Source organism: Bombyx mandarina, chromosome 18 (assembly GCF_030267445.1).
Source record: "Bombyx mandarina strain Sakado chromosome 18, ASM3026744v2".
Classification (NCBI taxonomy): Eukaryota; Metazoa; Arthropoda; class Insecta; order Lepidoptera; family Bombycidae; genus Bombyx; species Bombyx mandarina.
This window is the reverse complement of record NC_143224.1, coordinates 8,886,807-8,913,943: the sequence shown is the minus strand read 5'-3', so window position 1 is coordinate 8,913,943 and position 27,137 is coordinate 8,886,807. Positions and strand designations below refer to the sequence as shown.

Genomic DNA, 27,137 nt, shown 5'->3' with positions numbered 1-27,137 from the left:
TGCTAAATTACTTTAAATAATATTTAATAAAATAGCTGCTATATTTGCATAAATCGATATAACTATTCCGGCATATCAATTCTATAGACCAGTACAAAGATTGCCCTGTAGTGGCCTTCACAGTGTATAAGGAGCGTCCCTCGAGTGGTGGGTGAGAGAACGTTCGGTCAGCCTAGATAGCTGCCGGCTAAGCCGGATGGGCTTGCTGACTAAAGTAGAGTGTGGTCCTCCTGAAACTTGGTGAACTACGAAGATTAAACATCTGTGTGGTTGCTCTTCAAGAAGTTAGATGATCAGGCTCGGGGGAATGTCCAATGGATAGTGTTCACAATGGATTTTTCCAAAATCTTCTATGAGACATTTTTAACCAGAACATTTCAAAAAAGTAGAATAATTTAGCTTCATCGGCCGTATTTCTGTATTTCTAAATGAAAATCAAATAAAAAATTCTCAAAATTAAAAATTGATGATCATAACAATTTTTATCATAAGTGATGTAAGTTACTTAAACTCAGGTAAGAATATAATAATATATTTATTTGCTAGGTTGATAATTTATATCAGTGATTTATTTGCTGTTATAATTATTCATGCCCGACGAATTAAGATAGTAATGGATTAATTAAATCAAAAGATTTGAATGTAATTAATATTTTTACTTAGTTGAAACGGGACATTCTAAAATTCATCAAAAATGCTTGTGATTTTCAAAACTAAATTATCTTCAAATCAAATTTTAAATACATTTAGTTTTATTTTGTATTATAATACATAGTTAAGAAATTTGTTTTAATGGTAATAGATAGTGTTGAATGAAGAAGATGTATGATTGAATGAAGATGTATTCTTTACTTGATTTTGTAAGTTTTTTTTGAGTAAGTAACTCATTTGAAAGTAAGAAAAAAAATATCCTTATACGTTTTTCTAGTTTCTTTCCTTGATTATTGATTAATAACGAATCTGTGCAGGTTGCGGTATGCAATAAATAGCAATAAATAAATAAAAACGTGTTTAAGTACTTTATTTATTTCAACGATAACATTTAAAGGTGTTGATTGAAGAAATTCATGAACGATGTAACTCGGGCATATGCGGCAGGCAAGTTCACTTGGCAACCGAGACCAGAGCCAAATGATGTAATACCAATCTGAAAAACATTAATCATAGTAAGTTTATGACCAAATACGTACCATATTTAATACGCACAATAATTATTTTTATGCCTTTATTAAAATGCACCTTAATAGTTTAGATGAAGAAGAATAAAACTACAATTCGATTAGAAGTTATGGAGAGGGGAAATTTGGGCTGCGTTCAATCCGTCCAAAGTACTACCCGGTTTCTTGCCTCCGTCATGATACTAGTGCCAATAATTTATATCATACGATCATAATTACTCATGATATATGTATTGCAGCCACATGTCCTTGTTTTTATTTTGTTTCCATAAATGAATTCTTATGGGAACGAGGCGTTTTCACTAATCTAAGAAATTAGTCATTTCGATTTACGAAAACAAAATAAAGATACAAATAATATATTTCTTAAATATAAACAACGTATTCTATCTTAGCATTTGAGGAATACGCCAGTACTCGCGTTACCTATTTTAAATGCTTTTCTTCGGGCTTTGTTTTCAAAATATTGTTATATTTTATTTTAGGCACGTCTTACGCTTATGAAAGTGCGAATCTCACCAAGATAGGACGGTTGTTTCTTGTAACAACAAGAGGGCCACCGGAGTCACCACGGCAAGTGCCGACACCACCGCGTCCACTTGTGCATAAGTTTGAAGATTGCAAGACGAAGGGGAAAGCAAATGTGCAAACAAAGTTATTTATCACGTCGAGGTTCACGTGACTGAGGACTTGGTTTGTCGTTATAGATCCAGCTGTAAAACAAGACATAAACTGAATCAAAATTTAAAATACACCTTAATGTTTTTGTCGTGCGACACGACCGTCAAAGAAATAACTAAATTTTGGTTAAATCCTACTGCGGTTTTGTAATTTGTTAAAGTGATATTAAAATTTTGTATATCCATTGTAGTTTTTTAGTTAAATATACTCACAGCTGCTGGTCAGACCGAAGCCAGAAGCGACTGCCGAGGATCCAACAAAGTTTTCTTGTAATTCCTGTCCACTTGGAAGAGCAATCGTATTGATTGTATCTAAAATGTATTTTTTTATTTATTACAAATGTAGCACAGTAAACACTTAAACTTCGACAAAAGGCGTTTAGTGTGAAAATACATATAATAGCTGACTCGGCAAACGTTGTGTTGCCTTAAATAAGATTTCTATGGAAATTCTAGCGTAGAAAAAAAAAACCTCATTCAACCACATTCATTCATTATAAAAAAAAAAAATTGGATGGGGCTGAAAAATAGATAATATGAATGTAGTATGAAAAATAGATAGTAGCCGATTCTCAGACCTACTGAACTTACTATTGATACACAAATAAAACCAAAAAAACATGGCTAAAAAATGTATAATGAGTAAGACAGGAGACCGGCTTCGTCCTCATGCCTACTACGTGATGTTTGCTGGATGAGTGGTGACACCTGGCGGGGATAAATGATCGATTGATAGTTGATCAGTAGTCGACCGGCGAGGGCGGAAGATCAAATTGAATTTAAAAAAAAAATCATAATTAAAGGAACTTGAAATTATAAACTCTAAATAAGAATTTATCGTACTACAATTATAATATTTGATTGCCATCTTGCAACCTTATTGGGGATCTGTGTATAGAATAAAAAAATAAAAAATCGGGATAAAAAAATAGGGGTTGATCGTATAAGAATGAAAATTGAGAGTAATATGAAATATTTTATTTTAAGTCTTGACAAAATAGAAAAAAATCTTGCCAAAAAAAATTAAAGTCTATAATTATCAACAAATGAAAAATAAGGGTTGATCGTAGAGAGGTGAAAAATTCAGAGTAATATGAATTTTTTTATGACATAGTCATGACAAAAAAACAAAGTTCTTGCAAAAAAATTTAAAGTTTTTAATTAACAAATAAAAAATAAGGGTTGATTGTAGAAGGGTGAAATTTAGGGTTGTATGTATTTTTGTATGCTGTATCATAAAAAAATAAAAACAAATTTGTTGTCTAAAAATAAAAAATAAAATTTAGGGGGGGAGAACCCTTAACATCTAGGCGGATGAAAAATAGATGTTGTCCGATTCTTTACCCTGGCCGACATGCACGCTAAGATTCACGAAAATCGGTCAAGCCATTTCGGAGGAGTTCAATCACGCACACCCTGACACGAGAATTTTATATGTCTGTACCAAAATTATAAAGCGGAAACATTTAATTTTGTTTGTTTGTATTGAATAGGCTCCGAAACTACTGAACCGCTTTGAAAAATTCTTTCACTGTTTGGAAGCTACACTATTCTAGAGTGAAATAAGCTATTTTTGAAATTAAAAAAATTAAAAAATTAGGGATCCTTACTAAAACTCCGATAATGTAACCCAAGGGGTAAAAAATTAGGTAAAATAGTCTTTACATCGCGCGCCCTGCGAAAACTGTTGATGATAGAATAAAATAATATACTACGACTTTGTAGAAAACATTATTATTTACAAAAAATGTCCCGACAGTATATGTCTAACTAATATAGTTATGCCGCAATAAGTGTTCTTTTAATTAAAAAAATAAAACAACGTCAAATATCGTTGAAATTTTCGTTAAAGACTCGATCGGAGCCGGAGCGGGCCGCTTGTTAGATTATAAAGAGGAAATATTTGTTTATTTGTTTGTTTGTATTGAATAGGCTCCGAAACTACTGAATCGATTTGAAAAATTCTTTCACTGTTTAGAAGCTACACTATTCCCGAGTGACATAGGCATTCATTCTAATGATGCCTGCGATTTCTAGTAACCAAACAATTTTTTTTTATAGCTTAGATGGGTAGACGAGCTCACAGCCTACCTGATGTTAAGTGGTCACTGGAGCCCATAGACATCTACAACGTAAATGCGCCACCCACCTTGAGATAAATTTTCTAAGATCTCAGTATAGTTACAACGGCTGCCCCACCCTTCAAACCGAAACGCATTGCTGCTTCACGGCAGATATAGGCACGGTGGTGGTACCTACCCGCGCGGACTCACAAGAGGTCCTACCACAAGTAATTACGCGAATTATAATTTTTCGGGTTTTTAATTTTATAACACGATGTTATTCTTTCACCGTGGAAGTCAATCGTGAACATTTGTTGAGTACGTATTTCATTAGAAAAATTGGTACCCGTCTGGGATTCCAACACCGGTGCATCGCTCAACACAAATGCACCGGACGTCAATACGAAGCGAACTGTGAGCTCATTGATCTAGTGCCCAAAAGCAATAAGTTTGCAGTGGTTCTGACGCTGCTCCACTTTTAAGACTTTCATACGTAAAAGTACATTAAAAGAAGAATATGTAATAAACTTACCAGACAAAGTAACGGGACTGGGTAGGTAAATGACGGCCACATCATTACGAATGGTAGCAGGAGACCAATTCGGATGCATTATAATCGAACTGGTCTCAACTCTGGTGCCACCGCTGAAGAGTGTCACGGAACCAAGTACGACCGTTATGCTCGTGCCTTGGTTGGTACCATCGAACCAGCAGTGAGCAGCTGTCAATAGTCTGTTAGTGGTAACAAGCGAAGCTCCGCAGACGCCCGTGCGTGGTTGTCCATTAACGACGATGGTGATTAGTAGACCACCCTTAAACGGTGTACTTTTATTTTAATTTTTGGTGCCCCTATTTTTTGCCCATGGGTTCAGATGAGATTTGGACATCAAACGACATGTTTCATATATTTTTTTTATTGCTTAGATGGCTGAACGAGCTCACAGCCCACCTGGTGTTAAGTGGTTACTGGAGCCCATAGACATCTACAACGTAAATGCGCCACCCACCTTGAGATTTTTAAGATCTCAGTATAGTTACAACGGCTGCCCCACCCTTCAAACCGAAACGCATTACTGCTTCACGGCAGAATTAGGCAGGGTGGTGGTACCTATCCGCGCGGACTCACAAGAGGTCCTGCCACCAGTAAACATCATTTTAGTATAAACGTTACAGAATTGAGAAACAAGTTTAAATAAATCTCCAAGAAAAGCGGTATTCGCAAAGTAATCACGGGCACCAGTTGCAACTTAAGATCTCAACTAGTGAGGTATGGAATTTAAATGGAACTGACCTGATAAGGAAACTGTCCGAGAGTGGCAGGAGAGCCACCTACAATTCTGGTATTACTCAGTCCTGCCTCTTCAGCCTTGCGAATCCTCTCTGCTTCTGGTACACCATACTTAGTAAGGTAACCGTATACCGGATTTTCATGCAAAGGCAGTGTAAAAGCACTGCCGTAAGCCACCAGTAGCAGGCAGGTCGCAACGAATGTCTTCATCGTGACTGTATAGTGCAGACAGCTATAATTAATGACCTTTATATGGTAAGATAACACGCATTGACGTTAAGCATTTAAGATAAAGAGTATTTATTGATTATACCCCTAATTATGTTATCTAATTGATCTCTATCATCTAATGACGTGGGTTTTAATAAATTAAATATGAATGAACTGTGTGCGTTTAATTTGAAGTTCTTGAGTGAGAAAAGAATAATAAATAAATAATAATAATAAATAAATATTTACTAACAATCACGCCACGTTAACTGGTCCCGTGATAAGTTCGTAAAGGACTTGTGTTACAGGTACCAGATAACGGAAATAAATGTAAGATTTTTATTATACAAATACACATACATATATTTAATATGCATCCATAACCCTGGAAAAGACATTTATATTTATCATACAAATATCTTCCCTTGGCGGGATTCGAACCCGCGACCCCCTTGTGTAGTGACCATGTCACCACTACACCAGACGGCCGTTAATGGTTATTATGTATCTGAAATTAGGTGATGTAATAAAAAATCAGTTGAAATTAGGTTAATTTATTTCTACACTTATTTTTTTTCTAAGTTTTGGTAAAGATAAATGTAGTCGAATAAAAATACAAAACAGTTTTTATTTAAGGATGAAGATTTAAGCTGAAGTTTCGTTTCTTTAAGGCAGTGAACTAAGACGTCCTAATGTTCTTCTTTTTTCGGAGTTTATATAGACATACCATCGATATATTACCATATCGATGAGACATACAGACGATTATAATCATTTGGTTAAAATCGGATATAACTAATATGGCAACATTATATTATTAAAAAGTGAGATAGTTTTTATTTTTTTCAATTCAAAATAACGCTTATAATTCTTAGCATAAAATAGATTTTGCAAGAATTTCTCAAAGAAGTCATGTTTATCTCAAAGTAAATTCCGTGAATACTCTCTCTCTTTTGGCCTGTAAAAATAACTCGGAGACAAACTATCAATCTCTGTTCCTATTCGGTAATTCGCTTAATAGGCATATTAATATTGCGAATACAATCTATACATATAAATAAAATTGGAGTGTCTGTTTGTAATATTGAAATAACCGATTTTTTACACCATGCATAATATGAATATACTTATATATACGGTACATACACCAAAATATCATTTTTTACAATTTTTGTCTGTCTGTCTGTCTGTTTGTTCCGGTTAATCTCTGGAACGGCTAGACCGATTTTGACGGGACTTTCACTGACAAGTAGCTGATGATATAAGGAGTAACTGAGGCTACTTTTTTTAGACTAGCTTTGCCCCGCGGCGTCACCCGCTGTACGACAATAACCGCGGGTAACATCGCGGGACTCGACTATCTTCAATAATAAAATTTAATGTTTCCGAGGCGAAGCGAGGGTGGGTCGCTAGTAAAAAATAAAATTCAACTAACAACAGAACGTCATTCACAATTTTATCTTTCGTTTATTATCTTAACATACACGGCGATAAACGTTAAAGATTGTGTTTAGGTTTGCGTCCCGATCGATTTTATTAAATTTTTGAATGAGTGGCTCCTAATATCATATATATTTTTAAACTAGAGAATCCCGGCCACGTTTCTCTGTCACAAAATATCTAGATGACATTCACCATTTTGTTCAGACCACTTGGCAATTTATAAACAGTATATCGTAATATACAGATAACTTCTCCGAAGTGCTAACAATTTCAACTCAATCGATTAAAAGTAGTATAGAATACGAATAAATAAATATTTTGTTTTTCACATATTACTTTATTTTATTAACTAGTTGCATGTTTTGATCTGACTTTCTGTAAGTGTCAGCGCTAGAAAATGTCCTGCTTCAAACGAGGTTTGTGGACAATACTTTACGGTAGGCAGCCAATTGGCGTTGCCCCTGGTATTTCTGACGTCCATTGTGACGGTTGGCACTCACCATCAGGTGGGCCGTATGCTAGTCTACCTAAAAGGGCAATAAAAAGTAAAAAAAGTGGATAACATTGTCATTATACTCAAAAAATTTAGCTGATTGTGACAAAAACTGCACAAAGTTGCAACTCGGTTGAAAAAGTAAAAACACACAACACCAGTCCTCAAAAATATCAATTTTAATATAATACGTAATTACTATAACTTCTTTTTAATTATTGTGCATTTAAAACAAAAAAAACTACAACTACAATTTTCATTTAGCTTTTAAATAACAAATGCTTATTTTCTAGTATATATTTATGATTTACTTCTAGATTTATCTTACGTGAACTGATATCAAATGTTTTTTTTTAAGTAACTATAAATTTAAAATTATTGTTTTAAGTGTTGGTTGAAGAAGTCCACATATGATGTTGCTCTGGAGTAAACGGACGGGAGGCCGATTTCACAACCTAAGGCCGAACCGAATGATGCAATGCCAATCTGTGAAAATAAATCTCTGTTACGTATTTTGAATAAAACAGCTCAATAGTGACGAGCTACTTAAAGTTATCGTACGAGCACTGAAAAAACTAGAAAAGCTAGAATAACATGTGATTGCTTCAAACTTTGTACAAACTGAAGTGTTTTAAGAAACACAGTTTAAATTTTGAATATTATATGTAATTGATTAAAAGGTTTGAATACGCAACTAATATTCTATCAGTAAATATTTAAATCACTACGGCCCGGCAAACACAAGCTCTTCTGTTAAAGTTTGAAGAAGGGTAAGGACAGAAACGCCTTCCTTTGGAAATTTGGACAACCTAACCATTGCAATTGTTTAATCAGGTGTTGTATCAAAGCTATATGAAAACGTCGTGGCTAACGGATAAGACGTCCGGTGCATTCGTGTTGAGCGATGTATCGGTGTTCGAATCTCAGGCGGATACCAATTTTTCTAATGAAATACGTACTCAAATATTCACGATTGATTTCCACGGTGAAGGAATAACATCGTGTAATAAAAGTGAAACCCGCAAAATTATAATTTGCGTAATTACTGGTGGTAGGACCTCTTGTGAGTCCGCGCGGGTGGGTACCACCACCCTGCCCATTTCTGCCGTGAAGCAGTAATGCGTTTCGGTTTGAAGGGTGGGGCAGCCGTTGTAACTATACTTGAGACCTTAGAACTTATATCTCAAGGTGGGTGGCGCATTTACGTTGTGGATGTCTATTGGCTCCAGTAACCACTTAGCACCAGCTGGGCTGTGAGCTCGTCCACCCAAAAAAGCAATAAAAAAAAAGTTATATAATTCTTACAAATGAATCAAAGCCTCGCCTGACTGATAAGTCTGAATTATTTTTAATAATATATTATTTTATATGCATCATTCTTTAACATGTTAAACGTGCACTAACCACTTAACGAATATGAACAATACAATTTACAACAGATTAAATCTAAAAAAACAACAAACACAAGTACTAGTGCACACACTAGTACTCCTAATCCTAGATATAAGCATTTAACAAAGGCTACTTACTAATATAGGCTCATTATTCCTGTATGTAATAAGAGGACCACCGGAGTCTCCACCGCAAGGACCAATAAATCCAAAACCACTAGTACAGATGTTGGATGCTTGCAAAATAAACGGGAACACCAAATTGCAAATATTGTTCGAAATTACAGTCAAGCGCACATGACTTAAGAACTGATTAGATGTAATTCCGTTATCTGTAATGAACAATTAATTCACTATGGTGCTATTGAAAAAAAAAACACAATTTAGTTACTTTATAGGCGACTGTGTTTATACTTAGTTGCAAATGGATAGCTAGATGAATAAAGTCTGGTTTTAAACCTTTTACTAACTTATAGATATAATTCCAACTATCGATTTAATTAAATTTAGATTTATTGGTGGTAGGACCGCTTGTGAGTCCGCGCGGGTAGGTACCACCGCCCCGCCTATTTCTGCCGTGAAGCAATGATGCGTTTCGGTTTGAAGTGTGGGGCAGCCGTTGTAACTATACTGAGATCTTAGAACTTATATCTCAAGGTAGGTGGCGCATTTACGTTGTAGATGTCTATGGGCTCCAGTAACCACTTAACACCAGGTGGGCTGTGAGCTCGTCCATCCATTTAAGCAATAAAAAAAAAAACCAACTATTGATTTCATTAAATTTAGATTTAAATTAAGTGTTACTATTTAAAGCCTACCATTACTTGTGATACCAAATCCAATTGCAATTGCAGCTTCTCCTTTAAAATTTTCAAACAGTTCAGGACCGGACGGTAAGGCGATAGGTGCAATGATACCTGAAAATTTTATTGAAAACTGATGATGATTTTCAGCGAGTCAACTGTTTTCTTATTTAAAAATAAGCCTTCAATTTATAAAACAGTACTCACTTGATGTTTCTACTTCATAGGTTAAATATATCACAGCAACATCATTCTGAACCGAATTAGGCTTCCAATCTGGATGAGTGACAACAACGCTTGAAGCAAGTCGCGTTCCGCCGCTGAACAATAAGCTAGAACCAAGCACGACGGTAAAACGCCATGCTTGGTTTTCACCGTCATTCCAGCAGTGCGCAGCTGTAGCAACCTTTGAAGGATGGATAAGGGATCCACCGCATACGCTAACACCATCAAATCCAATTATATCTCCAATTAGTCCGGCCTGAAGTTTATAAAAATATATTTTTGTAAAAAAATATTATAGTTTACATTTTTATATAACTTGTAACTATCGATGTGGTCAAGATTACAAATAGCTCTCATGTCTGGGGTGAGGTACGTGGGTCGATTACTGTAGTTACATCTCTGTTTGTTGCTTAATGAAAGAATTTATTGGAAGAAAAAGATCTTGAACTTACTTTAAAAGGATATTGTCCAGCGACGGCTGGTACACCTCCAACAATTCTAGAATTGAAAAAATTATTTTGATCTCTTTGTATTCTTTCAGCTAAAGGAATTCCGACCCGGGCATGATATCCGAAAGCGCTGTTTCTAAACGTTTCACTTAAATTTATACCACAGACTAAGTTTGTTAAGCCGAGAAATATGATGAACTTCATTTCGAAAATAAGCCATGAGTTATAGTAGATATTTTCAAATACGATCTGTAATATAAGATAAATTTGTGATATAGTTAAGATAAGGAAGCGATAGCATATATCCATTAGATGAAATAATGTCAAGATGATATTCCTTGTTTAGTTTGTAAATAACTTATATACATCTATATATTTAATAAGTACAATATGTAGATAGTGTTACGCCGGTAAGAGAAATGCCATCTATCGCCGAATAGTCGAACGATTAACGAAGATCTAGTAACATCTAGAACGCTCGAGAAGTACAACGCCATCTATTGTGAGATAGCGGAAACACAATGCTGGACTTGTGTGGAATATTCTCGACGAATCTAGGGATTTCGTCTCGACTATAAAAGCGTTGCAGAGATGGCACGCAGTCAGTTAGTAACAGCGAAGCGGAGGAAGCGAATTGAGAATTTTAAAGTGTTTGTGAAGTGTTTTAAGCGTTCTAAGTGCTAATACAATTGTTAATTTGTACTTCGGTAGAATTTTATTTATCCCGAACCCCAGCGCGTAACAATAGAAATGTAGAAAATCTTCCACGAGATTGCATTCTAGTTTTCCCAAGCTATAAACATCGTACTGTCATAGAATAAAACAGTAATATTGGAGTATGTACTGCACTAAAAGAGGTAGATTTGCAACGCTATCGAACTTTGCACAGGTTTTCATAAAAGTGGAGTTAAGTTCAATTTAGAGCACAATAACATATTAATGTCGAAATACGTTTATTGTCGTATGTTGGTTTTAATAGTAACGTCTATAAAAATCCACAAACTACAAACAACAATATACATGATTTGATTGACAGTTCCAAAGAAAAGTACACGGTTGTTGTGTTTGCTTCGTAGATGTGAGTTTGGTTTACCCATCCTTCTCTCCAAAACAATTCCAGTCTGTGCCTCGCACAGGGGACTGTCACTCAAGTATTCTCGCGGAACAAGCCAATGATATTAACCGACCATTTATCTGAGATCCCCTAGTAGTTACACTCCTTTAATCACGGGCCACGAGTTTTGCATGCTGCCAAGAGTTCAACATTAACTGGGCTCTGTTTTGTCTAAAGTCAAACTCTTTAGTTATGCTGACATTGTATTCAGATTCAATTCGGTTGCACGTGTCAGTTGGATTATCTTTCATTTTTGGTCTGGGGAACATGATTGTTTAATGGTAATAAATATCTATCTCAGTATATTAACAATTTTGTGTTCAACCTTACCAAAATACAGCTAGTGGATTATACGTATAATAAAGTTTTGATTTTTTAAATAATTGTTAATTAACTAGCCGACCCGGCAGACTTCGTGGTGCCTCAATCGATAAATAAAAGACCGACGGAGGACACATTAAAGGAAAAACAAATTTGTTATTTTTATTTAATTCCGAGCATTTTCATATTTATCTACCTTTTAAACCTTCTCTGGACTTCCACAAATTATTCAAGACCAAAATTAGCCAAATCGGTTCAGCCGTTCTCGAGTTTTAGCGAGACTAACGAACAGTAATTCATTTATATATATACCTATACATATATAGATAAAGATAATTTATGGTGGTTGTTTCTATGTTCCATATCGTTCGATTTCTATTTACAATTTTTAATGTTGAGTAAAGTTGCGAAGAAAATTAACTCATGCAAATAGGTATCTTTGAAAGACCTGTGAAAACGTGGAGGTCGTGTACGGAATTGCGATTCGATTAATCGCAGTGAATTCGAAACGTCGTGAGTGGCGGGAACCTCAAACATTAATCGAATTTCGGTCTTCTACGGGCAAACGATCGAGTGTGCGTTAGTTCGCATTACGGGACCTCTCGAAATGCTCGATACTTGAGTGTTCGGTATATGATACCGAGATGTCTACTACGAGTGATTGCACGATGTCGAGGAGTCTTAACGGAGGGCGGATGCAATCCTATTCGCTCTCGCTAGGACTGCAAAGCACTTCATTGTCAGTGCATATCTGGTCTGTTTGAATGGTTGAATTCAATCTCCGAACCGGACTTCAATATAGATTGACATAGCATCTGCGCTTAGAAGCGTTGAAATCATAACTCACGTAACGCATATTTATATTTGAAAATGAACTAAATCTTATATTTTGCTTATCATTGAGAAGTAAAAATCCATAAATGTGTATACAAATAAAAAATGTGGTCACATTTGTGTCATCATTTCTACATAGAGGCTTCTAAGAGCTACCACTGTCAGGTGCTCGAAATCAGAAAGTTTAATTAAACACAACAATCGTCTTGATTTTTAAAACTAATTAATAAATGCATTGTTATTATCATTTAACTGAACCACATTACGTTTCATATTTGTCAATTCTCCATGTTTTCAAAAGCCACAGGATTGCCCCAAAATTAAATTTAGACGGGACTAATCGTACGCGTGATGTCCACGTCGCCCCGAAGATTACTCATACCGGTAATCCGAGGCCTAACTATTATTTACACGTAACTCGCCAATCGATCTGCGTGATTGACAGCTAGGGTAGGGGCGTCGACAACTATTCTACCGTCAGTGCCGGTCCAGACAGCTGGTTGCGCAGCCATTTCTGACTCGATCGGGGAAATTATATGCTGCGATGCAAAACGCTTGAGCGTAATTTAAACGTCTCGTCCCGTGAACGGACAGGCCAGAACGACTCATTGTTCAATTCCATTATTATTATTATTATCACTTAAAATAATGAATTCAATTTACGTATTATTAAATTAGTGTCAATCAATTTAATGTGTTGTCGAGATTTAAAAGAAATTGGAATATCGATGCAAAATAAGTTGGATTATTTTTTCGGAGCTGTTGGTATTAATTGTATAAATTTTTGCAAAAGTCCACATCCCTCATACGACAAGGGGCCAAAGTATCATATTATAACGACTCTTCCACACTTTGAAACGGAGACGATGTACAATCTTCTTAATAGACATCAACCCAGCGAAAAGCACAGCAGTGTTATTTCAAAGGGGAAACTCACCGCTTATTTCCTCCCGCATTAGGAGGAGAAATATCACACCCCCGATCACCCTCTTCGGCCTACCTATACCTTGGGCTAGGAAGGTCAAGTACCTGGGAGTCACCCTGGATGCATCCATGACATTCCGCCCGCATATAAAAACAGTCCGCGATCGTGCCGCATTTATTCTCGGCAGACTCTATCCCATGATCTGTAAGCGAAGTAAAATGTCCCTTCGGAACAAGGTGACACTTTACAAAACTTGCATAAGGCCCGTCATGACTTACGCGAGTGTGGTGTTCGCTCACGCGGCCCGCACACACATAGACACCCTCCAATCCCTACAATCCCGCTTTTGCAGGTTAGCCGTCGGGGCTCCGTGGTTCGTGAGGAACGTCGACCTACACGACGACCTGGGCCTCGAATCGATCCGCAAACACATGAAGTCAGTGTCGGAACGTTACTTCGATAAGGCTATGCGTCATGATAATCGCCTTATCGTTGCCGCCGCTGACTACTCCCCGAATCCTGATCACGCAGGAGCAAGTCACCGTCGTCGCCCTAGACACGTCCTTACGGATCCATCAGATCCAATAACCGTTGCATTAGATGCCTTCAGCTCTAATACTAGGGGCAGGCTTAGGGACCCCGGTAACCGTACTCGTCGAACTCGACAAAGAGGTCGACGTGCAACCTAACCCATGCATCAGCCCGCTGAGTTTCTCGCCAGATCTTCTCAGCGGGTCGCGATTCCGATCCGGTAGTAGATTCATTCGCGAAGCAACTGCTCTTGAGTTGTTAGGTCTCCTTCGGAGGCGCTCGGGCAGTTGTTAGCAAATCCCACCCGTCTTGGCTGAGCCTTTGCTCGCCCACCTGTCCTGGTGAAGCTGGAAAGGCCTCCGGGCCACCAGTAATATCTCAATCTAATATATTCTTTGAAAAGTGAACAATCTTCGACTGAGTATACTATCAATTTGTCTATTAATTTTTGTTATGTTCATCATATGACGATAACCTGTTCTTCTTCTTCGTCGCTTTCTTCATTGCTGAAAGTCTTGTCCCTGAAACTTTACTGTGGCCTGTCTCATAAGCTGTTTCCATCTCTTCCGGTCCTCAGCTTCTCCAATGGCGGTTGCGACTGGCAGCCCAATTAGGGCGGTTATTTGATCACACCAACGGCTAGGTAATCGGCACTGGGGTCTCTTTCCTTCTACTTTGCCCGTCACGATCACTTTATAACCTGTTAAATATATTTAAATATAATATAATATGTACTGGTGGTAGGACCTCTTGTGAGTCCGCACGGGTAGGTACCACCACCCTGCCTATTTCTGCCGTGAAGTAGTAATGCGTTTCGGTTTGAAGGGTGGGGCAGCCGTTGTAACTATACTGAGACCTTAAAACTTATATCTCAAGGTGTGTGGCGCATTCACGTTGTAGATGTCTATGGGCTCCAGTATCCACTTAACACCAGGTGGGCTGTGAGCTCGTCCACACAACTAAGCAATAAAAAAAAAACTTATGCTGAAAAATAAATATAATTAAAAGCGAAGTGTTCACAACGTGACAGCGGCGGGACGTTAATGCGACCGGACTAAATAACGTTAGAGCACCCTTGTTACAGCAATTACGCTCGGTGGGCCGGTTAAAATGTCTGCTCATTTTAAAGTTTTCATCTGGATTTAGGTTCGCATCGCACGACAGTTTAAACGATCAATCAGACTAGCCATTACGAGCTTCAAGTTATATTGTTTTATTCTTGGACATTTATTAGAGTACGACTTTTATTATTAACTAGCGGACCCAGCAGACTTTGTAGTGCTTCAATCGATAAATAAAAGACCTAAACTTTTCTATAAAAAATCGGTTGTCTGCTAAGTCGGTTTACTGACTATAGTTGAACGTGACAACTTCATAAGAAAATACTGATGGAATGGTTTAATTTTTCAAAAGAAAATTTTAATTTCATTTGTTTGATAGATGTTTTGTATATACAATTGACACCAAATTCACTTTTCACTGAACTTCATACTTGACGAAAACATGTAAATATATTACAGTATAGCAGCTGTAAACGTGGATGCATCGCTCACTCAAGTAGGAGAGAGACATATGTCGAACGCTGCCGAACGCGGAGGCCGATTGTGCCTCTTTGTCGCTCGTTGCGCGCTCTCTCTTGCACCTCAAGCCTTACATGGAACGCCTCATAGTGAGGTAACGCCGCATGAGTCATGTTTTTTCGTGCGCGCAGCCGGCTCCATCGAATTATAAGACGTTGTCATGTCAATAAACAAAAGGAATCCGTCCGACGGGGGGGACATCAAAGGAAATACAAACTTGTTATTTTTATTTAATTCCGAGCATTTTCATTCATTTATCTACCTTTTAAACCTTCTCTAGACTTCCACAAATAATTCAAGACCAAAATTAGCCAAATCGGTCCAGCCGTTCTCGAGTTTTAGCGAGACTAACGAACAGCAATTCATTTTTATATATATAGATAATATGTAAAAAGTATTAATAAATGTACACCCATTTTCAATAAAAAATTCAGCTCATCACATTTATATTATTTGAGCGAAATTTTAACGTCCATTTTCTATAATCCGAACGATATTCGCCGTCATTGTTTACGTCACAACACTATAATGCCAAATTGACGTCGCTTCACTGTGTAAATACTGGTAAATACTTTAAATTGGCAGAGGATAAATGAGTCAATCAGGTTGTGCATTATTTTAAACGTGATTAACTGTTTCACTGAAATGAATGCCAAACTGTACTTTGTGAAAACATTGAAAAAAGACGAAGCAAATTTTTAATGATGTGATCATTAACGGACGTTAACGATTATTAACATAAGTTGCATTAACATAAATGTATGTTTATGTGTGTGGTTTACTTTAGTCGGGCTGTAAATATGAAAAAGCCATTTTCATAGCTAATTTTTATTTTTTTATTTGTCTTACTTTAAAAATGTCTACTACTGACACTTAAAAGGAGATTAAGGTGCTATGTGTAAATAAAAAAAAAATAGCCTTTCAATAATGAACATTAATAAAATACTTTTAATATATATTTAATATATAATACTTTAAATTTTTTACTGGTAGTAGGACCTCTTGCATACTGCTGTGAAGCAGTAATGCGTTTCGGTTTGAAGGGTGGGGCAGCCGTTGTAAGTATACTGAGACCTTAGAACTTACATCTCAAGGTGGGTGGCGCCTTTGCGTCGTAGATGTCTATGGGCTCCAGTAAACACTTAACACCATGTGGGCTGTGAGCTCGTCCACCCATCTAAGCAATAAAAAAAAACATACGAAACATCTAGATTATGATAGAGATGAAGATTTTTTTTAATTATTTGCCTATAAGAAAGCAAGACGGTTAGGATTTTCGTAACCCAATGGCTTGAAGTGATGGGGTAGGAGTAAAAATCAGTTATGTGGCTAGAAAATCCGGTGAGTGAACATAGAAGAAACAGTTTCTTAACAAGGAGCGTGGTCTTATTTTATTATTGTTTTAATATTAAATTATTATTGTCTAATTATAATTGAATAAGTTGATAAAAAATGCTATGCTTTTGCTGTTTTTTTTTTATTAAAAAGTGTTTCGATGTTTTCTCTTTTTGACATCGATTGCAAACTTACAATTTAAAATAGTCCGTTTAGAATACGCCAACTGGAAACTTCAAGGGAGGTAGAATGGCCACCGAATTAAATAGTTCCCCCTTAAAACTAGGTTGACGTAAACAATTTGCCCGACTTAGATGGACGATGGGCGGTTCGTGGTTACCGGAATATTGCACTAGTTTAGGAACGTTAGATCACTTGGTCACTATCTTCCTAACTTCCCCCCAATTACCTAAGTTTGACTTGAAGTGGAGGCTTTTTGCTGTCACTAGACTTTGTACTCAGGAGTTTTCAACTATAAAATGATTATTTTTCTTTCTGATTCTGATGTAATTTATCTCCTTTATTATTTACGGCTGTTTTGAAGGGTAGCATTTCAGGTGCTTCTACAAATTAGTTTAGGTTGTTCCACAAAATGAACACCGGTCGATTTAGTCTCTGTTGTTTACATTATGATTAGTTCAAACTGTATTTTCAAAAACATGGTGTGGAAATCGTAACTCCACATTGAATGAACATAAAAAAGTTACCACGATAATAGATTAAAGTGCAAAATCGACAAAGAAATTTTCGTTATTTAATTCTCAATCATTGAAAGACTTCGATGATAAGCCGTTTCGTATGAGAAAGGATGAGGCCGTCTAATCCCCTGGCTATTCTTCCCGCAGATCAAAAGTCTCAGAGGAATAATGCTCTTATGGACAGACTATAATAGCTCAAATGTAGTGTATCAGTAACACAGGAGGTAAATTAGTAATTTCGTTCTAAAACGAAGCATTTTAGCGCTTTTTCTACTAACTGTACAAAATGACGCAATCTCCATAAAAAGCTGAGATCCTTGTACTGTTCCCCGATTCTCCAGTAAAATCCTATTTAAAAAAAAAGTAAACGCATTCAGTTTTATAAATAATGAATTATTAGAGTTTTGGTATTCCCTTATTTGAAGATCATCAAGTATTTTCAATGAATTTTTATTATTTTTATTGGTTGTTTATTAAAGTTGAATTACTAAGTTCTACTCTATACTGTGGTAGGCAGTTGTCCGAACCATTAGCGAAGTTAAACCCGAGGTTTGTCGACTTACCCGCGTAAATCACTCTTGGGAAAATATGGAATAAGTAGCTATACGTAATAAATAATGTATCGTATTGCTATAAATCTGAAAAGCGATTGGTATAATATGTATTGTAGGTACTTGCGAAGTTTATGTTCGAATGATTCATCTTGGAATACACTCTTGGAATTTGTTTTTCTTTTTATTTCATTATTTAATAGCGTACTTCAAGGTATTCATTTATGAAATTGTTGTGTTGTACTAATCTTTTTGTGTTTACTGAAATACTAGAAGTGGGGTTGTAATGAAGCTATCGTTTTAAAACCGTAGTTATAGATTGTTTTTTTTTTTTTTTCTACCTGAGCTGGTAACCCGGAGCGGCTATTCCAGCGTAACCGTAACTAGTTGGTGAGCTCACAGGGCTCAAACCTGACGATGATGCTAACACGAACGCTAGCAAGAGTCGTGCTTCGCAGAATCTACCACCGGATCGGAAACGCGACCCACTGAGAAGGTCCGACGAGAAACTCAGTGGGCTGTGTCTGAGAGTTAATTTACTCGTCGAGCCCTTCGTCGCAAGCGACGGGTTCGACGAGAACGGTGACCGGTGCTTGAAGTACCTAGAAGCACCGTTAGTAGATCGGGAGGATCCGAGATGACGTGTTTTGGGCGACGTCGACTGCTTTCCATTATGTCCGCAGGATCGGGAATGAAAACAATAGATTGGAAAATTAGGTATAAAACTGAAAAGTTCTTTTTCTTTAAATTAATTACTTAACTACTTATATAGTATACAAGTTTTATATACTTTATAATTATATCCATTCGATTGAAGTCGATGAAAATTAAGTTTTCATTTCTAAATTGTGTTTTTTATATTATTTTTCTGTATTAATGTGCTGAAGAGCTTCCTTTTCTATTCTATAGCATTGTTTTCACAGGAGTTCTCTTATGCCACGTTTCGTTACTTTTATGAGGTAATTAAGTTAAAGCTCGTAAAAGTTTACATCCCTCAACCCTTGGTCTCAACCCTTCCTCTAATCTGGCCGCAAGAGACAACACTTTGCTCTTCGTCCATCACGAGGGCAGCTAATTAATGATGATAAATAACTTTGGTTGATCTGCTGATAGGGGTTCAAGGGAAGCAGAAAAAATTATAAGAAAAGTTGATTCGATGGCCTAGTTTGGTGAATTTCATGATTTTTCATTAAGTACGTGTCTACTACAAATATATTGAGCTGGATGGAATTCAGTTGATCTAGAATAAAGTCTTGATAAACAAAAAGTATTGAGTGTAGTTCTTAGTTCGGAATAAATGATTAGAAAGTAACCTTCACAGAAGACCTTTACCGGTGGTAAAGTAACAGTAATCTTTACTGGTGGTAGGATCTCTTGTGAGTCCGCATGGGTAGGTACCACCACCCTGTCTATTTCTGCCGTGAAGCAGTAATGCGTTTTGGTTTGAAGGGTGGGATAGCCGTTGCAACTATACTGAGACCTTAGAACTTATATCTCAAGGTGGGTGGCCCATTTACGTTGTAGATGTCTATGGGCTCCAGTAACCACTTAACACCAAGTAGGCTGTGAGCTTGTCCACCCATCTATGAAAAAAAAATGAAAAAAAAAGAAGACGAAAAAGGAAAATGTACTAGGAAAATATAAGCAAAAAAAATAATACATTTCCTAATTTAATACAAAATACTTAATAGATACTTATTAGATTACCTAATGGATATTAGGTTCATGTTTTTGAGCCCGCGATCTAAAGCAAGAACAAATAGTGGTCTCTGCATCAAAGGGAAGGTAAAAACCCTGTGCGTAAGTTGATTTGTTGTTGTATTTCAATGTGAGTATTTTTAATGCTTTAATGTTCTTGTTAAAGACATTATCGCCATTTTTCAATGTTTTTTTGGAAATTATGTTATTAAAAATTGAATTATGTAGCTAAAACTGCTTTTACGGTTTAGTTTGGCGTTTTTATTGTCTTCGTTTATTTCCAATGTTTTGAATTAATTATAGTTTTCGTAGTCACGGACGATTCAACGACAGTCGTAAAAATAGTTTTAATTATGTATAGGTACGATTCGCGAAAGCTAAAGAAAGTACTAAAGTGACTTTTAGTTTACATAAAGACATAAATTTACCCAATGAAAATTTGGAAGAGAAAAATATTTTGAAAAAAACATGCTAACAAAAGAAACTGCATCAGCAATTTTCGTTCAACTCGAGGGGCCTACAAATCGATACAAGTTGCTATTCCACACTGAGGTAGTTTCGCATGACTGAGTATACCCGAAACACCACTTAGTTCAGTATAATTTTCAATGAGTAATGACTGCAGTGGACTGACTGACCTGACTCAATATTACTCGAAGGAGACGATTTAAATGTAAACAAAACTACAGAGTCGATTTTAATTCGTTTCGAATTCTTAAATTTGTTTAATAAGTTAAATATGAAAAGATTTGGAGATTCAATATTCGTCAATGACTCAATTATAAATTATGTTCGTCAAATTTACAGCCAATAAATAATTTTACGTCTATATTCAACAATTTCATATTTGTAATGCAAGAGATATAACAATGTTCACGCTTAAACAAAATATTGGATAAAATCGTTTTGAACACATTAAGTAACCGATAATAAATTTAAAGAAAGATTTATTTGAAATTTTATCAAAACATTATTTCCGTCTGAGATATCATATTATGATAATAATTATAATCTTTATGGGGATTTATCAGAGAGTATATGTATGAAAGTGAGACCGAAGTCACTTGGAGTGTAAGCTCTGTGAATTGTGAGCTTCCGGTCGGAGAAAAAGTTTGTCTTATACTCCTTTTATTCCCATGAACTTGCTTTTCCTCCCCCTTTTACTCCTAAGAACCACTAGAAACTTCAGTTTGATTCTTCTCTTGAATTGTCCTGGAGACCTGTTTTGCATAGGATCACCGTCCTGTTTTTTTACAGAGAATTATCTTTGGAGCTGCTGTCTACGAAGGTCTACGAAGAGACTTTGATTCCATCAGTATTTTTCTCTAAGTAAGTAAAAAAATATTTAATTGGTTGTGGTTTTCAGTATCAGAAATCTGTCGTCAGTGTCTTCGAAGTGGGCGAAGGCATTCATATCCACGAATTTAACCGCGTAATAAAAGTATCTTGAACTCGTATGCATGTTTCCGATTAAAAAGGAAACTACTATACATCGACTCAACAGTACTTGTCCGGCTCCATCCTATAGGGTCCAGCCGAGATCAGTCACGCTTATCTCCTATTGTAAACATGACGCGATGACACGTCAGATCTGACAAGATCCTGAGGGAAACTCGTAAGGGGACGTCCCACTCATTTCGCAACGCAGATTGAAACGTTAAGAAAAGGAAATGAAGCGGCCATTTTGATATACACGAGCTTGTTTGTAGCTGAGATAAATAGAATATAGAAACATAGGTGTCTACATAATAATATGTGAAGTATATGGGGTAGGCCATACAAACACAAACTGTATTGCGTATTACATACTTTTTGAATATAATTATTATTCTATTTGTTTTCCTTGCTTGGTAGTTACCTATAACCGAATGAGAACTGTGTTATCTCTATGGATGGATCTCAATGGGATGTGATTTAAAATCTTCATGCTTTAATGCGTAATACTTAAAGTTAAAGAAGTACTTAATGCGTGTTCACGAACTGTTAACTATATAGTACCATGCAAGAATTAAAAACAAACATTAAAGTGGAAAACATAATATATATACAAAATATATACAAAATGCAAGTTCTGGAATTAAGCTGCTACACTAAGAGTTTCCGACTGACGAGTTCCTTTTCGGTACAAACGCGGTTTTCCTTCAGATAGAAATAAAATAATCTGCGGTCTTAAATGCAAGTGTATAAAGGAAGTTAATGTACAGAGGTGTAGAAGCAATCCCGCCTCTTGTCGGTACTAGTCTCTTTTACCTAATCTCTAGTGTTTCGTTGCCCGTTGTCCAAGTCATAAGAAGTGCTAAATTTTAAAAAATATGAATTTTTTTTTTTAATAAAAAAATATTTTCATAATTTGAAACGCGTTGTATATCAGAATACGTTACAAGCTACGAAAAAACGCACAGCTCTGAGAAGAGCCGACGAAATAAATCAAGCTTGTTTTTTTCTTCGTGATTTTTTGTAAATACATTTGTTAGGTTAGGTTAGATTAGGTTAGGTTAGGTTAGGTTATAAAAAAAAAAAAAAAAGGTTATATTATATTAAATTATTTTCTTTTTTCTTGTATACCCGTTTTCTGTAACTTGTGCCAGGTTTCGCGGTAATGCACTACACACAGCACTCACGCGCTGCGATTGTTCTTTTCTGGCGAGGAATTAGCAAACATTGCGAAATGCCTTTTAATAAATACCACCGTTCACCTTTTCCAACAAAACGAATTATGTACGGAGGCTTTTAGACTTTACTTATTGTTTATTTTAATACGTAATGCTTTTGTTTATGAATTTTCATGAAAATGGAACACTTATGTTAGTTGATTATTGTATCATACTTAGATATTATATAATACTTTTCAAGGGCCAATATATTTCGGATAAAATATAAAGCGTAGGTACACGCATTAGTTTTATCACTGAAATGGATTCTTCAAACACATCTTTTCAGTAAATATGATTCACGATTGATCGAACGAACAGAAATTACTATGATAATAAAAATATAATTTGTATTTAAGTATTTTAAGCAATCTAAAGGTTCCCATGATGCTGGGAATCCTACTTTGGAGGCAAATTTGAGTGTGTGTGTGTGTGTTTGTGATTTGATCGCAATTTTTAATTTATTTCCTTAAGTAATCATCTTGTAAGATCACCTCAGATATGTGATGCTTTTATGTAGATTTTTATTTGCGTTTATATGCGTTGTTATACAATTTTTTCTCTTCATTGGTCTTAAAATTGTTCTTTGTAATTAAAAAAAAACAACTTAAAAAACAGCACTTCTAGATTTTCTAATGGAATGATTCGTGAAAAATATATAATAACTGCATTGTTGGACCCCACATTCATTAAGTAATTTAAAGTTTAGCGTTTGTCATTTGTGGTAATGTTACCTGCATTATTCTTATATAATTATGAAAATAAGTCTTATATATTTTGTTCGAAAAGCACTCCGTGTTCGAAACCAATGTTGTGCAACAGAATCACATTTAAGCAAATGCAGAATTCGCTGTGTCAGGCCAACAGAATGCTAGCGTAAAGCCGAGCATCGCTCACCGACCACAAATGTGACCGGACACCTGTCTGGAACTGCACGGTTATAGCCAGCCACAGACGCATGGTGTAACTTTGGTTTCGTCTAAGACGTACGTATGTATGAGTATGTGTTGACGCCATTCTCTACTGTACCGATTAAATTCTGCGAATTTGATATGGAATATTTACTAGAAGAAAACTTGAAAGGAGAATATGGTGTATATGTAGGTATGTGTATGGAGAATATGGTGTTTATTTGAACACTCTCAAGGCCGTTTGCCTTTTAGGGGAGTTAAATAATAAATAAATAAAACTATTGTTTTAAATATAATTTTATTGTAATTTTTTTAATGAATCTGTAGATTAATTCGTTATTACTTGCCGTATGTATTTACCTCAATAGTATTTACCGTACCGTGAAATCATCACGCGTCAAGCTAAGATGAAGGAAAAAAATGAGCCATCGCCAGACCGCTGGCAGATGTAAAACACTGATATTATTTATGTATAAATGTGTAAAGGATAATTTAAGACGAGAAATTTATGTGGAATAATGAAAAGTAGAATATTAATATTAAGAAACAGTCGCTTGCGCATGGTGACGCGTGGTCGCAAGCAATTGGTTTTACGCGCGGCTATAGACGTTTCACATCTCAAAATGAATGATGTTTTCCGATTATTGCCATAGACGCCTCCACTAAACATCGCACTCGGCCGCAGACTCTTCTACACGCATGCGACCGTAATTTGTGTAACATTGTCTTCCACTACACTGAAACTGCAATTGCATGTAGACAAGTTTAATTTTAGTACATTACAAAGGCATTTGCTAGCGATTGCAATAAAAATAACCACAAAAAAAATTACTTTAATGTATTATATAAATAGGGAAAAGAAAATTATCTTGTTTATGATGGTATTTTTTTTTTTAGAATATTTTGAGGCGCTTGAATGGGGTCAGTAAAAAATTAAAGCAGTATTCTTCTCACTTTAACGAGACAAAGGCTAAAAAAAAACCAATCAACGGAGAAAATGCAGCAATAAATTATCAATCTTGAGCCACTGGGCGAACACTAGTCTTGTTAGTAATTTTATTAGATATTATTGTTTCACTACGTCTTTTCTAAGCCCAATTGAACTTTTCATAAAGCATGATACCAGCCTATTTTTTTTTTAATATAAAAATTTGCCGTCAACGGAACTCTTTGAATATGTAGTTATTTCAAAGATTTATCTATTGTAATGTGTTATGTATCTATGTGACATTAAAATTATGAGTGAATCAGTAAAAGTTGCTTATTCCGACGATCTTGACGAAGTTATTCGGGCATTAGTGTGTAAGGCGTCCAGTGTATTTCTAACAATAGCCTCAGAAAGACTTCCACGATAAAGGGACATCATTGATAAGAAGCTATATAGATTCGCAGACCATATTAAGGATAATTTAGGTTGGTCATCTTGGCCTTAAGTACACCCTATTTTAATGAAAGTAATAACCCGAAAACGAATAATTACTATAGATCATATTTATACTGGTGGTAGGACCTCTTGTGAGTCCGCACGGGTAGGTACCACCACCCTGCCTATTTCTGCCGTGAAGCAGTAATGCGTTTCGGTTTGAAGGGTGGGGCAGCCGTTGTAACTATAATTGAGACCTTAGAAGTTATATCTCAAGATGGGTGGCGCATTTACGTTGTAGATGTCTATGGGCTCCAGTAACCACTTAACACCAGGTGGGCTGTCAGCTCGTCTAATTTTCTATGCAATAAAAAAAAAAAGATCAGCACCTGTTATATATATTGCATAGTGTTGCAGCAATAAAGTCCCTCAAAGGAATATTAGCGTAATGCAGGTTGCAGGAAAACAAAAGAGTATCGGTGTAATAACACGGAAGTTTTAGTACAAGGCGGCCCCGTCGTCGCGAATCGGGTATACCGCAGTATTACTACGTGTTTCACTGTCAAGTATTATATGTATTATTATAATATGAGTAGTATTATATTATACTAGTATATTGTTCATTTTGATGTATTTTCGAAATTTGAATTTTTTTCGCACATTATCCAATAATGTTAATAAGTAAACCATATTTTAATTCTATTGTGTTAAAGAGGTACTTGATTTAGTATATCAATTCGTTGAAATTATTTATATTATTGGTTACTCTGTGTATAGTGTGATTCATATTTGAACTCGGCACCAAATTAACAGAATTATTAGCTAGATTTACCTGAAGATTTCCTGAAAATTGAAATCGCTCCTACGATTAACATAAATATAGTCGAGTCGGAATATAATCGTGATGGTAAACTGCATGCTTCGCATACGCTAATTGCTGTTTTTGAATTGACGTATCGAATGTGCGTCTCTAATTATTATTTTAATATAAAATGTAATTCGTGGTAGCGTCTCTCACTGTAGTATGGGTGCCATTAACGAGCTGCTTCGATGCCTGACTCTGTGTGTGCTACGGGCCGTGACTGCTTTACCCCGTTCGCCCCTTCGCCCTAAACGCGGACACGTGTGCGAATTAATCCCCACTCCTTGCCTATAAATCACTGACCGAAGCGGAAACGAACTGATTGTTCGTTTTCATTGCAGTTGTATCAAATTATTTTACAGTTTAGAGAGAGAGAGAATATACTTTATTGCACACCAACACAATTTACATTCAAAAAAACAGTCAAAAAGCAGATACATTTGTACAATAGGCGATCTTATCGCTAAAAGCGATCTCTTCCAGACAACCGTTTAATTTACAGAAATTCTGGAAAATATAAAAATATAGCAGGTATGTTGCGGTGTACCATAGACAATACATTATTATAGAAAATATATACATATAATAAACAGATATATACAGATATATTTTACAGTTTACACTATTGAATTCCGGCCACGCTGCGCTTTGATTTGTGCTGAGTAGATCAACTGCAATTTCTTGAAAATCGAACTTTATGTCTCGTAATTTGAAGATTAAAAACATTCCCTTCCAAAAAGGTCAGAAGCTTACCCAAAAAACGCTACCTAATCCATAGAACTGAGATAAATAAACAAACATATATTTTATTAGAAGTAGGCTTAAATTACCTTACTGTTTGTTATTACATTTGCTTGGAAGTTTCGCATGCCCAATACGTCGACGCCGTTTATGATTTCCCTGATGTTATTTACAAATGATTGTAAACTGCGAAACGTGCAAATTAAAATTTGTTGTGTATGTTTATTATAATAATACCGTAAATCTGTGTTACGACTACAACCAAATTCACTTTCTGCGGTAACATTATTTCCATTATTCGGTGTTATGGTCGTGTGGGAACATATTTTACAGTCTCCATATCCTTCATTACGGTGATTTAAGTGCGGGCCAAGCGTGTGTCGAGTGTTTTACCGACAACAATATGTGCTTATAAAATTTGCATACCTTCATTCGCACTCTTCCTCAACCATTACCTTTCCATTTGGTAAATAATTTAGGAGCCCTCTAGGACTACGGCCAAATATTAAAAGTGATGGGTCCCCGAGGTTTAATGTTAGACTCCCCTCGTATTAAATTTTCTGTCACGCAAAATTCCCAAATGCATACGCCAGATATTTTTTGCACATGTTCAAGTTCGCTCCTTTTGTTCCCGGTTCGATACAGAATGCTGTAGATTCTCATGTCGCATTTATTGTTATTGTATTAAAATGTCAATGCAGAGCACGACAGCTCATTGAAAGTAAGTACGGAGCTACGGAGAAATAAATTGTTAAATGTAATACTTTTTTTAAATGGTAAGTTAAATTACATATTATCA

General features: G+C 35.9%; 2 protein-coding genes across 2 annotated transcripts; both read right to left on the bottom strand.

Moving 5' to 3' along the window:
- Nucleotides 1–996: 996 nt before the first annotated feature.
- Nucleotides 997–5,426, bottom strand: LOC149501013 (epithelial serine protease-like). The gene is made up of 5 exons (XM_089734603.1): nucleotides 5,213–5,426; nucleotides 4,454–4,733; nucleotides 2,072–2,170; nucleotides 1,698–1,891; nucleotides 997–1,147 (listed from the first exon to the last, which is right to left on the bottom strand). Exons 1-5 carry the CDS (start codon nucleotides 5,417–5,419, stop codon nucleotides 1,043–1,045), a joined length of 885 nt encoding a protein of 294 aa, XP_089590729.1. The 5' UTR covers nucleotides 5,420–5,426; the 3' UTR covers nucleotides 997–1,042.
- A 1,903-nt stretch (nucleotides 5,427–7,329) lies between these two features.
- On the bottom strand, nucleotides 7,330–10,532 carry LOC114246480 (epithelial serine protease). Its single transcript, XM_028179019.2, has 5 exons — nucleotides 10,227–10,532; nucleotides 9,757–10,030; nucleotides 9,565–9,663; nucleotides 8,885–9,078; nucleotides 7,330–7,841 (listed from the first exon to the last, which is right to left on the bottom strand). The coding sequence occupies exons 1-5, from the start codon at nucleotides 10,530–10,532 to the stop codon at nucleotides 7,731–7,733; spliced, it is 984 nt and encodes a 327-aa protein (XP_028034820.2). The 3' UTR covers nucleotides 7,330–7,730.
- Nucleotides 10,533–27,137: the final 16,605 nt, after the last annotated feature.